Genomic DNA, 15,631 nt, shown 5'->3' on the forward strand with positions numbered 1-15,631 from the left:
CACTTCAGACTGGGATTAACTCAAGTTTGAACCGTCACTGTTCACAAGGCTTTGCATACGTAAGTAAGACTCATTTGTATGACGGAGTAAGCTCTCATTGAATGCAATGTCAATGTATCTTATCCTGTACTTGACCATTCTTTCCACAGAGCTGTGTTAACATTAGTTACTGTGTTACACAGTAATTACCAATATATCTTCTGGAGCTTGACTGGTACTACTACATGGACAGTGATAGCATTGTCAGGGACTGAAGTCCATAATCCTATGGGTGTGTTTGCATCAGTGTTGTAATCTAATTGTAAATTGTTTGCACCGGATGCAATAAATTAAGACTTATTCAAGATCACAATGACATACAAAGGCTTAGAAATAAGAGTTTGACAATGTGATAGAAGTGTCTACATCCTGGTGACTGGTTTGATGTGTTTTAATGTCCATGTTCTTACCTTAGGTTAGGAACCCCAACTGGCGGCCCGGTGGCCAAATTTGGCCCGCTATGATTTTATTTGGCACCCCAAGTTTTCTGTATATATAGTACCTTCAGAAAGTATTAACACCTTTTCACTTTTCCCACATTTTGTTGTGTTACAGCCTGAATTTAAAATGGATTAAATTGAGATATTTTGTCACTGGCTTACACACAATACACCATAATGTTAAAGCGGAATTATGTTTTTCAAGAGTTTTACAAATTAATAAAAAAAATGAAAAGCTGAAAGATCTTGAGTCAATAAGTATTCAACCACTTTGTTATGGCAAGCCTAAATAAGTTCAGGAGTAAAAAATTGATTAACAAGTCATATAATAAGTTGCATGGACTCATTCTGTGTGCATTAAGAGTAAAAACGTTTTTTTTACTTTTACCCCTTTTTCTCCTCAATTTCATGACATCCAATTGGTAGTTACAGTCTTGTCCCATCGCTGCAACTCCCCTACGGACTCGGGAGAGACAAAGGTCAAGGGCCATGCGTCCTCCGAAACTCGACCCTGCCACTCCTTCTTGACACACTGCTCACTTAACCTGGAAACCAGCCACACCAATGTGTCAGAGGAAACACCATCCAGCTGGTGACCGGATTCAGCTTGCAGGCGCCCGGTCTGCCACAAGGATTTGCTAGAGCGCAATGGGACGAAGAAATCCTGGCCGTCCAAACCCTCCCCTTGTGCGACACTTCATGGGTCTCCCGGTCATGGCCTGCTGTGACACACCCTGGGATCGAACCCGGGTCTGTAGTGACACCTCTGCAATGCACTGCAATGCAGTGCCTTAGACCGCTGCGTCACTCGGGAGGCAATAATAGAGTTCAACATGATTTTTTAATGACTACCTCATCCCTGTACCCCACACATACAATTATCTGTAAGGTCCGTCAGTCGAGCATTGAACTTCAAACACAGATTCAACAACAAAAACCAAGGCATGGTAAAGTTATTCATTACACTTTGGATGGTGTATCAATAAAACCAGTCGCTATAAAGATACAGGCGTCCTTCCTAACTCAGTTGCCAGAGAGGAAGGAAACCGCCAATGGTGACTTTAAAACAGTTACACAGTTTAATGGCTGTGATAGGAGAAATCTGAGGATGGATCAACATTGTAGTTACTCCACAATAGTAACCTAATTGACAGAGTGAAAAAAAGGAAGCCTGTACTGAATAAAAAATATTCCAAAATGTGCATCCTGTTTGCAATTAGGCGCTAAAGTAAAACTACAAAATATGTGGCAAAGAAATTAACTTTATGTCCTGAATACAAAGCATTATGTTTGGGACAAATCCAACACAACACATCACTGAGTACCACTCTTCATATTTTCTAGCATGGCCGTGGCTGCATCATTTTAAGAGTATGCTTGTCATTGGCAAGGACTAGGGAGTTTTTGGGATAAAAATAAACGGAATAGAGCTAAGCACAGGAAAAATCCTAGAGGAAAACCTGGTTCAGTCTGCTTTCCAACAGACACAGGGAGACAAATTCACCTTTCAGCAGGACAATAACCTAAAACACAAGGCCAAATATATACTGGAGTTTCATACCAAGATGACATTGAATGTTCTTGAGTGGCCGAGTTATAGTTTTGACTTAAATCGTCTCAAAATCTTTGGCAAGACTTGAAAAGAGTTGTCTAGCAACGATCGATAATCAACTCGACAGAACATGAATAATTTTTTTAATAACATTGTGCAAATATTGTGCAATCCAGGTGTGCAGAGCTCTTAGAGACTTACCCAGAAATACTTACAGCTGTAATTGCTGCCAAAGACATCAAAACTATGAAATAACACATATGGAATCATGATATTACCAAATAAGTGTTGAACAAATCAAAATGTATTTTATATTTGAGATTCTTCAAAGTAGCCACCCTTTGCCTTGATGACAGCTTTGCACACTCTTGGCATTCTCTCAACCAGCTTCATAAGGAATGCTTTTCCAACAGTCTTGAAGGAGTTCCCACATAGGCTGAGCACTTACTGGCTGCTTTTCCTTCACTCTGTGGTCCAACTCATCTGAATTCAGTTGATGTCAGGTGATTGTGCAGGCCAGATCATCTGATGCAGCACTCCATCGCTCTCCTTCTTGGTCAAATAGCCCTTACACAGCCTGGAGGTGTGTTTTGGGTCATTGTCCTGTTGAAAAACAAGTTATAGTCCCACTAATCGCAAACCAGATGGGATGGTGTATCGCTACAGAATGATGTGGTAGCCATGCTGGTTAAGTGTCCCTTGAATTCTAAATAAATCCCAACATTGTCACCAGCAAAGCACCCACACACCATCACACCTCCTCCTCCATGCTTCATTGTGGGAACCACACATGCGCAGATCATCCGTTCACCTAGTTAACTCTAATGAACTTATCCTCTGCAGCAGAAGTAACTCTGGGTGTTCCTTTCCTGTGGCAGTCCTCATGAGAGCCAGTTTCATCATAGTGCTTGATAATTTTTGCAACTGCACTTGAAGAAACTGACTGACCTACATGTCTTGAAGTAATGACGGACTGTCGTTTCTCTTTGCTTATTTGAGCTGTTCTTGCCATAATAGGGACTTAACAAATAGTGCTGTATACCACCCCATACCTTGTCACAACACAACTGATTGGCTCAAATGCATTAAGAAGGAAATAAATTACACAAATGAACTTTTAACAAGGCACACCTGTTAATTGAAATGCATTCCAGGTGACTACCTTATGAAACTGGTTGAGAGAATGCCAAGAGTGTGCAAAGTAGGGGGGAAAAGTGAAGTGAAAGTGTTTTTTGTGTGTTTTGGTTTGTTTTTTATTGATGGCTATATTTTGATTTGTTTTAGACTTTTTTGATTACTACATGATTCCATATGTGTTATTTTATAGTTTTGATGTCTTCACTATTATTCTACAATGGAGAAAAACCCTTGAATGACTAGGTGTGTCCAAAGTTTTGACTGGTACTGTATATATGTATATCTCAGTGAAGGCTGCTGAGGGGATTTTTGTTATTGTTGGACATAAAAGACTGTAAAAACACCAGCAAATCAGCTCCAAGTTCCAAAGTTTTTACACGCATAATAGAGATGTATGTGATCATATACAAATGTAAGTAAGGTTTGAAATTATTATGTTTTAGTCAAATATCATATCTGTTTGGTCTTCTTGCAGTCAATTTACAGTGTACAAATTATTTGTAATTATGTTCCTGCATCCTGATCATTGGCCTGTGGCTGAATCTAGTTGATTATCCCTGCTTAGGTGGTAGGACCACCAATGGAGTTTGCCTGTGGGTTTGTTTATGTCCCTCCATCAACCTATCAGAAGGAAGTCCAAACGAAACCCCCAATTGCAGTTAAACGTTCAGGTGAGTTATAATTTTTCAGACACACTTCAAATGAAATCTTGCTAACATTGTCCGAATGCCCGTTCTGCTCAAACACCGTCCTGTCAGTGAATGTCCTGTTAGTGAATGTCCTGTCAGTGAATGTCCTGTCAGTGAATGTCCTGTCAGTGAATGCCCTGTCAGTGAATGCCCTGTCAGTGAATGCCCTGTCAGTGAATGTCCTGTCAGTGAATGCCCTGTCAGTGAATGTCCTGTCAGTGAATGCCCTGTCAGTGAATGTCCCGTCCTGTCCGAATGCCCGTTGCTGCCCAAACACTGTCCTGCCAGTTCATTAATGAATCTTGTGTAGTAGACATTAACATTAACAATGTTCTGTCTCTCATCTCTCCCAGCTCTCCTTCCTCCCCCAAACAGAATCCGTCCCCGCAGTCCTCCCCCTCCCCCTCCAGCACCCTCCCCAGAACTACAAAAACAACACCACTCTCCAGAACAGAGAATCACTGAGAAATGTTTTAAAAATGGTGAGGTGAAGACAGCTCCCAACCCCTTGCCATTGTATGAGAATTCAGCCTTCCATCTTAGACAAGGAGGGGATGTTCCAGGCTTGCCCCAACAGCTCACATCTCAAACAGCTCAATGGACAGGTTTGCCTAGCATCAGTGTACTGGGGAATTCAATGTATAATGTCATTTTTAGGATATACAGTTCAATTTCAGTGTCTCAAAAGTCACGAATGAACTCTTGAGATTGTGGCTAACATTGTGTCCATTTCCACCTTCCCCAGCTCTGCTCCCCCCATTCATGCGATCTCAATCGCCTGCTTGCCTCCAGCCAATCCCAGGCCCACCTTCCCTTCTCCCTTCCAATAGCCAGAGGCTGACCTATGACATTCCAAAGGAGGAACCAGACATTGGGAGTTATCCATGGGATCCAGACTACTCATACAATATCCCAGAAGGCAGTGGGGAAGAGATGAAGCATCCAAACACCACCAGCAGCAGTGGATCTGCACAGAAGTCAGGTGACTGGTTAATGTCCTGTCAAGAGACATTCATTGTTAGGCTCAAAGCTAGTATTGTCAGACCATACCACCATTCATGCAATTCACATCTTAAGATGCCAACAAAACAAGCAGTCTTGCATGTGATGATAAAGATGTGATGAAGATTATGACTACAACCAGAGTTGAAAAACATGATTCTCTCTACTTCTAGCTCCAGCCTTGCCACCAAGACCTTCCTTTATGAGGTCCTGTCCAGAATACCTAGTTCTGTTGCCTGATTCTTTCTCCTCCTCGAAGTCTTCCTTTTCATCCTCCAGTAAATCCTGTTTCATTATGGACATCCATTAGTATACAGTATCTTCACAGTTCATCAGATAATTCTTCATTGAAAAGCAAAAATGAGGCGTCATAAATAAAGATACAAAACACAATTGCAACTACTAATGACCATTTACTACACAGGATCAAGGGAACCATTGGTGGGGAATCCAAATGTGATCCTAGTCAGTTTGGGGAAGCTGATATCAGAGGAAAACGGTTAGTGGACTATTCCTGCTATCGTTCTGAGATAATGTTTGGTATATGATACTCAATGTCTTTGACCTGACTTTTCACTGTCTCTCTGTGTGATACTCCTGACTTTTATACTGTCTCTCGGTATGTCACAGTCTAACTCGCTTGTCTGTGTTGACCAACGTGTGTCCAATCACAGTGTTCACCATAGAGGGAGAGCCCACCTGCTGCTCCCAGTGTGGCTCTGTGCTGGACTCCTTGTATGACAATGTGGTAGTTTGACCTTTTACACTCTCTTGAACATGAATCCTACGCAATATGATAAAAAATAATCACAGTAGTCAAGCGGTAATCACTATTATGATTCTAACTTCATGCCTTCCAAATGATTCAACAATAGTGGTAGCCCTACACTCAATCTCAATGAAGCTATACCTACTACTTATTGTAATTAATGACTACTGAAGGTACAATTTCTTTCAAACAACTGCATTTCCATCATCCCTCTGTTGCTCTACAGGTGAATGTCTGTTATTTTTGCCAGTCATCATTGGAACCACCTACCTCCTCATCTGCCACCTGTCTCGGTTGCCAGGACAGTGTCTTTCTGTTGACCCCTGGTGACAAGGCCCTGACCCTTACAGACACACTGCTCCTGTTCTGTATCGACATCTCAGCGTCCATGAGTATCACCTCCCAGGTTTGAACACAAGACCATTAGTGTTATTTGTTAGTGTTTTCCCCAGGCTCTGTACGGTTAGATTAGAATAAATGTGATAGGGATACCTCTACAATCAATTTTGTTCCGTAAAATCCATATTTTTCTGTTTTAAGTAGTTTCACATTCAGTGCTGGTTGAAGCTGTATTTCTGACCATTATACTGGCCACAGTATATACTGACTACAACCCTCTTTGGGAGATTGAGATGAGCAGTGAAATTCTCTCTTTTTCGTTGTGCCAGGTGTTGGAAGGAAAACAGCCAATCTACAGGTCACGTCTTCAGGTCAACCATCTTTGATTATTTAAATGAGCATAAGTGGCTACATTTGTGAGATATTGTGATGATCGTAGTAACTACCAGTTAATGAAATATGCAGTGGCAGATTCACAATCATTTGCTTTGCTAGAATTGATCGTGGTTTGTGGTTGTGTACATGCTGGTAATGATAACACCAATGCGGATTTTAAACCAGTTTGTTCAGGAAGCAATGTTACAGAGTGTTCGGAAGCTGAGTGAAACACAACCACACATGCGAGTAGGACTCATCACGTTCAACAATCAGGTTCAATATTACACCCATTTCTCATATCTAATGAAAGTGTGTTTTCATGCTCTTTTCCCTAAACTTTTTTTTTGGGGGGGGCGCTGTAGGTATCAAATCTATGTTTTGTGTGTGACATTCCAAATTCACTGATTTGGATTCAATATTTGGATGCATTCGTCCAATAGTTGGGTGTAAATCTGAAGTTGTTTTGATCTGCATCTTAAGATCATCCACTGATGTTTGTCTTGACAGGTGACTCTGCATGGATATGACGAGTTCACCTCACGTTTTTTGCTGGGTGCGGAGTTGATTGACGGTGAATACCTTAAGGAAGCAGCATTCAGCTTTCCCAGCCCACCACCCCTCTCCAGGACCAGGGACTGTCTACAGAGAGAGATTCTAGGGTGATGTTGAAAGGGGCAATAAAAACAAACTCTACATTTTAATTCAAGGGCCCATGTGGTCCAAGAGCAAATAAGCCATGGACTCATTCAAACTGGTCCAATGAAGTAATAATTTAATTAAATAACGGTATGTTGTCACTTCCTCTTTTCATTAAAAGATTGTCTGAGAGTGGTGCCACGGCTTTAGGTCCGGCTTCTCTTGTAGCCATAGCGATGGCTTCTCGGCAACCAGGGTCAAAGGTCAGTCAGTCCCATACTTCCAGTGCTCTGAATACATACTGTATCTGTTTTGTTTATGATGTAGTACCAATAGAATGTATTGCCCTCTTCCCAGGTGATCATCTGCACAGATGGAAAGGCCAACACAGACCTGGGGAATCTGGAGGTGGAGGGCACTGATGCTCGACCTTGCCTCTCCTCCACTATCTTCTACCACGACCTGGGGGAGTACGCTGCTAGCCAGGGGTCGGTGCAACTCTGTACTGTCTTCACTAGCTACATGTTCACTTCTATTTGAGCATCACAGTGGAGAACCTATTTTACCTTGAAATAGCTCATTTTCCTACAGACCATGTTGATAGCCTTTTAGGTGTTAACATAAGTGATTTTCAGTTATTGAATATTATAAGCAAGCGCTTACAGTATGTAACCCTTTCTCTCCTAGGGTGACAGTATCAGTGTTGGCTATCGAGGGGACAGACTGCAGACTCGATGAGCTGGGGAGACTAGCAGACCGCACAAGAGGAAAGGTATATGATACAATAAATAATATTGCATTACTCTCCTTTGTGCTGTGTGTGTCATTGAGCTACAATCCTATTTGGCCCGTATGTGATCATAGTCCATTGTTCAATATGTGTCTTTTAATATGGTACTGTACGTGTCATCCTTTCCCCCTAGGTGGTGATAGCAAGTCCACATGAACTATACACTGAATTTGAGGAGATTATAGAGAACACGACGATAGCGACACACTGTAGTGTCACTTTGCTGCTCCCCCCAACTCTGTAAGTATTGAATTAAACATCTGTATATTCATGTGTATTTTCAAATATAGTATATGTGTGTGGGTAGATGTTTGTATATGTATAATGCATTCATAATGTGTATGTACGTCACCATCAGTATTTAACATTAAGTGGTGTAAATGCTTAGGAACCCCAGTTGCATGCTCATCCTCAATCATTTTTTGGGGTGAATTGACAATCCTGAATTGTAAATGGCAAATCTAGCACTGTCACACCAGCGACACATTTGAACAGAGATCCCTGATTTGACTGGAAAAGGGCTTCATCTCTCGCCTTCATTCGCTCTTCCACCAGGTGTGTGAAAGGAGAGAGAGAGGCTGGGAACAGGGTGACCAGAGAGGTGGGCAATGTGGCATCAGACACAGAAATCACCTTTCAGTTTGGAGCGAGGCAACACGGCTCACAGGGAGAGGGTGAGAACAGAGGCATGAGGACCAGTCAAAGATTTAAGGATTGGGGACCAAGTTCACAGAGGAATACATTTGTAATCTTTTTTTCTTTCCCTGACGTTTAGTGTCAGCCCCAGTGGCAGGTGGCCGTGTGTCTGTTCAGCTGCAGCTGAGATACAGACAGAAGGATGGACACAGTATGCTCAGAGTACTGACTGCTGATAAAGAGGTGACGGATGACAGGTAATGGGACACGTCCAAAACTCACTCAAGCGGTTTCCAGCATTCATGACATGTGAATTCAGAAATGCCTTTTGTTAACAGTTTATCTACCAGAAAGACTAGTTAAAGTAAAAAAATTATAGAAATGTGTTTAGACATCACAATCCACTCCATTTGCAAAACAATTTGATAGGAGAATAATGATGATGACAACCATGTTAGGAGTCATGATAGTAACCTAACACTGTAACCCTCTCTCCTCTCTCTCTCTCAGCTCAGTGGTTCTCTCCTCTCTGTTTCTAGCCATCATTCAGCTCAACTCATCCCAGGCCAGCGCCGCTCTAGCTGTCAGGGGCCGCTTCCAAGACGCAAAGAGTGAGGGGGAGACACAGAGGGAACTGATGGAGAGAGCCCTGTGAGTGAATGATTTAGTGAGAAGGTTGACGGACAGCAAAACGTGTGTGTGTGTGTGTGTGTGTGAGGCAGAGCCTCAGAATGGGCGCTAATTAGTGAGTGAGACTGACAGCCGGATTCACATGAGTGAACAAGGCCTGTTTTTGTGTGTGTGGGTGAGCGAGCGTGCGAATGTGTGTATGAGCATGCGCACGTTTGTGCTTGTGTGTTGGCTGGTCAATTCTGCTGTTCATAGGCATTTGTCAACTTGTATTCATGTATACGTGACAACATGCTTGTCTTTTGTTACCTTTTCAGAGAGTATGATAGAAGTGCAGAAGACAAAATGATTTATTCAAAATGGCTTAAAACCATGGACCCTATACACAACAGCCTACAAAACTACACAAGGGTAGGTCTGTGTGTGCAGTATTGAGACGATTGTGAAAGAGAAACTGTGTAAGATGCTGGTGCAAACCTCTATGGGCTAGGTGGGACGCTAGCGTGCCACCTGTGGTGCACTCCATCAACAACAGGTGCATTTCAAGAGCGGCAAATTTGAATCCAAATAAATGTCAAAATTCACATTTTTCAAACATACAACTATTTTACACCCTTTGAAAGATAAACATCTCCTTAATCTAACCACGTTTTACGATTTCAAAAAGGTTTTACGGCGAAAGCATACATTTAGAGTATGTTAGGACAGTACATTTACAAGAGTTGTGTGTAATGTTTTGTCAATTCAAAGACAGGGTCACCAAAACCATAAAACCAGCTAAAATGATGCACTAACCTTTTACAATCTCCATCAGATGACACTCCTAGGACATTATGTTAGACAATGCATGCATTTTTAGTTCTATCAAGTTCATATTTATATCCAAAAACAGCGTTTTACTATGGCATTGATGTTGAGGAAATCGTTTCCCTCCAATAACCGGCAGTCAAGTCAGCGTCACAAATTAAATAATTAAAGTTAGAAAACATTGGTAAAATATTATATTGTCATTTAAAGAATTATAGATTTACATCTCTTGAACGCAATCAACTTGCCAGATTTAAAAATAACCTTACTGGGAAATCACACTTGGCAATAATCTGAGCACTGCGCCCAGAAAAATACGCGTTGCGATACAGACTAGACGTCATGTTGGGGAGATCTAAAATCGAAAATACTATGTAAATAATCCATTACCTTTGATTCTCTTCATCAGATGTCACTTCCAGGTATCACAGGTCCATAACGAATGTAGTTTTGTTCAAAAAAGCTCATCATTTATGTCCAAAAATCTCCGTCTTGTTAGCACATGATCTAAGCCAGCCGGACTTCTCGTCATGAACGAGGGGAAAAATATATTTCCGTTCGTTCAAACATGTCAAACGTTGTATAGCATAAATCATTAGGGCCTTTTTTAACCAGAACATGAATAATATTCAAGGTGGACGAATGCATACTCTTTTATAACGTATTGGAACGAGGGTACCCAACATGAACTCGCGCCAGGTGTCTAATGGGCCATCATCGTTCCATGGCTCTTGTTCGGTCAGATCTCCCTCCAGAAGACTCAAAACACTTTGTAAAGGCTGGTGACATCTAGTGGAAGCAATAGGAAGTGCCAAAATATTCCTCAGCCCCTGTGTTTTTCAATGGGATAGGTTTAAAGGTAATACAACACATCAGGTATCCACTTCCTGTCAGAAAATGTCTCAGGGTTTTGCCTGCCAAATGAGTTCTGTTATACTCACAGACACCATTCAAACAGTTTTAGAAAATTTAGGGTGTTTTCTATCCACATGTAATAAGTATATGCATATTCTAGTTACTGGGTAGGAGTGGTAACCAGATTAAATCGGGTATGTTTTTTTATCCAGCCGTGTCAATACTGCCCCCTAGCCCTAACAGGTTAATGCATTCTGTTTAGTAATTGAAGACTAATTGTCAATGTTTTTTTTTCCATCTTAGAGACAATCCATATGTTCTGATACACTGCAGGTAATGTAAAACATATCCATCGATATAGAACCCTGATATGAACATTACAACATATTTTCACCCAGACTACAATTGCCTCTATGGTAATATCTAGCGTACAATTCAGATACACAAATCATGCTATTTTACCTTCGCAATCTCAAGCTCCTATCCAAATATGCCCCCTAACTTCCACTGGTCTCCCCTGCTAATCTCCCTCCTTCATATCTCTCTTCGCTTCAGTCTCTAACGGACATGGGTGCTGCACTGCTGTACAGCATGAAGAACAGCAACAGGAGGCCTATTTCACTGAAGGAAAAGCACCAACACTGATTGGTAGCTACTGGCTATGCCTGATATCCTTGGAAGTTGTTCAAGTTCTACTGACTTCTGGGGAGGCCTATTTATGCACAAGTCTGACTAATTAATGTATCTAACAAAAATGCTACATCTGGAGATATATTATTTAAAATAGCATTAACTGTCAATATTGTACTTGTTCATTCTATTTGTAAAAACAACTTTTCCAAATAAATAATAAAAGCTTGCTCCTGTTCTTATCTATGCACACTGTCAGAACGTCATGTCAGAACTGCGATGGCACGTAGCAAGTGAAATGGGTTTGTACCAACAGTGCCTTCAGAATGTAGTTGACTTATCCCCTTGACTTATCCCACAATTTGTTGTGTTACACTCAAAATGTATTCATTCGATATTACCCATCTACGCACAATACCCCATAATGACAAACTGAAAACATGTTCTTAGAAAATGTTGCAGATGTCTTGAAAATGAAACAAATACATATCTAATTTACATAAGTATTCACACCCCTGAGTCAATACTTTGCCGAAGCTCCTTTGGCAGCGATTACAGCTGTGAATCTTTCTGGGTAACTCTAAGAGCTTTCCATACCTGGATTGTGCAACATTTGCCCATTATTCTTTTCAAAATTCTTCAAGCTCTGTCAAATTGGTCGTTGATGATTGTTAGACAACCATTTTCAGGTCTTGTCATAGAAGGAACATTCACTTTCTTCTTGGTAAACAACTCCAGTGTAGATTTGGTGTTGTGTTTCAGGTTATTGTCCTGCTGAAAGGTGAATTCATCTCCCAGTGTCTGGTGGAAAGCAGACCCTTTACTTAGTACTTTGTTGAAGCACCTTTTGCAGCAATTACAGCCTTGAGTCTTCTTGTGTAGGACGCTACAAGCTTGGCACACCTGTATTTAGGGAGTTTCTCCCATTCTTCTCTACAGATCCTCTCAAGCTATCAGGTTGGATGGGGAGCGTTGCTGCACAGCTATTTTCAGGTCTTTCCAGAGATGTTTGATCGGGTTCCAAGTCCAGGCTCTGGCTGGGCCACTCAAGGACATTCAGAGACTTGTCCCGAAGCCACTCCTACGTTGTCTTGGCTGTGTGCTTAGGGTCGTTGTCCTGTTGGAAGGTGAACCTTCGCCCCAGTCTGAGTTCCTGAGCGCTCGGGAACAGGTTTTCATCAAGGATCTCTCTGTACTTTGCTCCGTTCATCTTTCCCTCAAGCCTGACTAGTCTTCCAGTTCCTGCCCCTGAAAAACATCCCCACAGCATGATGCTGCCACCACCATGCTTCACTGTAGGGATGGTGGCAGGTTTCCTCCAGACATGACAATTGGCATTTAGGCGAAAGAGTTCAATCTTGGTTTCATCAGACCAGAGAATCTCGTTTCTCATGGTCAGAGAGTCATTTAGGTGCCTTTTGGCAAACTCTAAGCGGGCTGTCATCTGCCTTTTACAGAGGAATGGTTTCTGCCTGGCCTCTCTAACATAAAGGCCTGATTGGTGGAGTGCTGCAGAGATGGTTGTCCTTCTGGAAAGTTCTCCTATCTCCACAAAGGAACTCTGGAGCTCTGTCAGAGTGACCATCAGGTTCTTGGTCACCTCCCTGACCAAGGCCCTCCTCCCTCTTCTTCCATTTAAGAATGATGGAAGCCATTGTGTTCTTGGGGACCTTCAATGCTAGAGAAATGTTTTGGTACCCTTCCCCAGATCTGTGCCTCAACACAATCTTGTCTCGGAGCTCTACGGACAATTCCTTCAACCTTATGGCTTGTTTTTTGCTCTGACATGCACTGTCAACTGTGAGACCTTGTATAGACAGGTGTGTGCCTTTCCAAATCATGTTCAATCAATTGAATTTACCACAGGTGGACTCCAATCAAGTTGTAGAAACAGCTCAAGGATGATCAATGGAAACAGGATGCACCTGAGTTCAATGTTGAGTGGGTCTAAATACTTATGAAATAAGGTATTTCTGTTTTTTGTTTTTTTACATTTGTTAAATATTCAAAAAGCCTGTTTTCGCTTTGTCATTATGGGGTATTGTGTGTAGATTGATGAGAAAATGTTTTATTTAATCAATTTCAGAATAAGGCTGTAAGGAAACAAAATATAGAGAAAGTCAAGGGGTCTGAATATGAATGCACTCTAACACTTTGTATTTAGGACAAAAAGTGAATGGCTTTGCCAATCTCTTTTGCTGTATTACGTTAGTGCCTTGTTGCAAACAGGATGCATGTTTTTGAATATTTGTACTCTGTACAGGCTTCCTTCCTTCTTCCTTATTTTCCCTCTGTCAATTAGGGTAGTATTGTGGAGTAACTACAACGTTGTTGATCCATCCTCAGTTTTCTCCGATCACAGCAATTCAATCTGTAACTGTTTTAAAGTCACCTTTGGCCTCATGGTGATATCCCTGAGCGGTTTCCTTCCTCTCCGGCAACTGAGTTAGGAAGGATGCCTGGATCTTTGTAGTGACTGGGTGTATTGACACCATCCAAAGTGTAATTAATAACTTCATGCTCAAAGAGATATTCATTGTCTGCTTTTTTTATTTTGACCCATCTACCAATAAGTGCCCTTCTTTGCGAGGCATTGGAAAACATCCCTGGTCTTTGTGGTTGAATCTGTGTTTGAAATTCACTGCTCGACTGAGGGACATTACAGATAATTGAATGTGTGGGGTACAGAGATGAGGTGGTCATTGAAAAATTATGTTAAACACTATTATTGCACACAAAGTGAGTCCATGCAACTTATGTGACTTGCCAATCAAAATTTTACGCCTGCACATATTTAGACTTGCCCTAACAAGGGGGTTGAGTACAAATTGACTCAAGACATTTCAGCTTTTAATATTTAATTCATTTGTCAAATTTTAAAAACATAATTTCACTTCGATATTATGAGGTATTGTGTTTAGGCCAGTGACAAAAAAAATCTAAATTTAATCCATTTCAAATTCAGGCTGTAACACAACAAAACGTGGAAAAAGTCAAGTGGTGTGAATACTTTCTGAAGGCACTGTAACACTCCCTCTCTAGCTTAGCATGTATTTTCACCCTGACCAGAAAGCACTACAAATGCCTGACTCAGACACACCATCAGATAGGTGTTTCTACACCCATAAGCATCGTTTGAACAGTAAAAACTGAGGACAGATTATTTAGCATTATTAGCCTTTTAAGCTGGCACAAACATGACCCATGATTAAAAAAAAGAAAACCGTAAATCCAATGTTACACCTACACATTAGACATTTATAGTTAAAAAGGTCCAGTGTGGGTTCCCTGCAGTCTCAAAATTTACAGAGGTAGTGGAAAATAGAGTACAAACAGAACAAGACGGAAGTTACAATGACCAGGCCTGAAACAGAGGCTAAAGCATAGATAGACATACGTTTCTCTGGTGCCGCCCTCACCAAGCAAATATGTATCTCTGGGCAGATAGCTGACTTACACTTGAATGGTCCTTCATCTACTTTAGGTAGGTTCCAGGACAGAAGCACATAGACAAACCAGACCTCCACCATAATACGCAGCACGGTGCTGAGCAGGTAGAAGCCCACAGTGCCACTGTCTTTGTGGAGGTCAATCACCATCTTCCCTGGGGGTTCAGATTCACCCACACTGACACTCTTCCCCTGGGCCTCCAACTCCCCCGTAGTATTCCTCTGCCGGGAGCTCCTCTTCTGGGCAGCGGAGCGGAGGTGGGAGGCAAAGAGCTCCATGAGGAGAACAGACATGACGAGGAGGATGAAGAAGAAGTTCCAGGCCACCATGACAGGCTTGTCAAAGTGTTGATTGAAGCAGCCTCGGGTGCACAAGTCCTGGGTGGTGTTACAGCTGAAGTCCGCGTCCAGCTTGAACCAGGGCATCTCGGCCACAAACAGAACCACCAAGCGCATGCAGAGGAAGCCAAACCACAGCGAGCGGCACTTATAGGTGGTAGTGGTGTCCACTGCCGTGCGGAGGATTGGGATGAGCCCTGTTACGATGGCTGCCATTATTTCTGCTCGTCTTTGTTATGAAACTACTGTAGCAGTGATCTAGCAAGAGAAGAAAGGTACCACATCGGGCAATGTGGATACATGTTCACATATTTGCATTGCAGAGCAATAAACATTTGTTTTGTCAACAATAATATTCAACGTTATAAGAAATGTTGTAAGATTACCGTAAATATTAAAATATGCTTACAACTATAATTTAATTTCAACACTTTTCCCTGGTGTATTTGACATAACACTGCTGTAATAATAGGAGATGCCAACTTACCGTTAAGTCATTTCCATGAACTTCATA

At 41.7% G+C, this 15,631-nt stretch overlaps 2 protein-coding genes across 2 annotated transcripts; one reads left to right on the forward strand and one right to left on the reverse strand.

Annotated features, from left to right (window-relative positions):
- On the forward strand, positions 1–11,558 carry LOC106579237 (circularly permutated Ras protein 1). Its single transcript, XM_014158955.2, has 21 exons — positions 1–59; positions 3,734–3,839; positions 4,211–4,339; positions 4,603–4,839; positions 5,033–5,137; positions 5,284–5,358; positions 5,534–5,607; positions 5,855–6,034; positions 6,297–6,338; positions 6,529–6,618; positions 6,853–7,004; positions 7,163–7,244; positions 7,339–7,469; positions 7,669–7,753; positions 7,905–8,011; positions 8,327–8,445; positions 8,547–8,664; positions 8,918–9,058; positions 9,355–9,448; positions 11,003–11,032; positions 11,255–11,558. Exons 2-21 carry the CDS (start codon positions 3,749–3,751, stop codon positions 11,342–11,344), a joined length of 2,172 nt encoding a protein of 723 aa, XP_014014430.1. The 5' UTR covers positions 1–59; positions 3,734–3,748; the 3' UTR covers positions 11,345–11,558.
- A 2,615-nt stretch (positions 11,559–14,173) lies between these two features.
- gjz1 (gap junction protein zeta 1) lies at positions 14,174–15,628 on the reverse strand. Its single transcript, NM_001146638.2, is given in 2 exon segments — positions 14,174–15,375; positions 15,605–15,628. A coding segment is annotated over 1 exon segment (708 nt). The 5' UTR covers positions 15,334–15,375; positions 15,605–15,628; the 3' UTR covers positions 14,174–14,625.
- Positions 15,629–15,631: the final 3 nt, after the last annotated feature.

Source organism: Salmo salar, chromosome ssa19 (genome assembly GCF_905237065.1).
Source record: "Salmo salar chromosome ssa19, Ssal_v3.1, whole genome shotgun sequence".
NCBI lineage: Eukaryota > Metazoa > Chordata > Actinopteri > Salmoniformes > Salmonidae > Salmo > Salmo salar.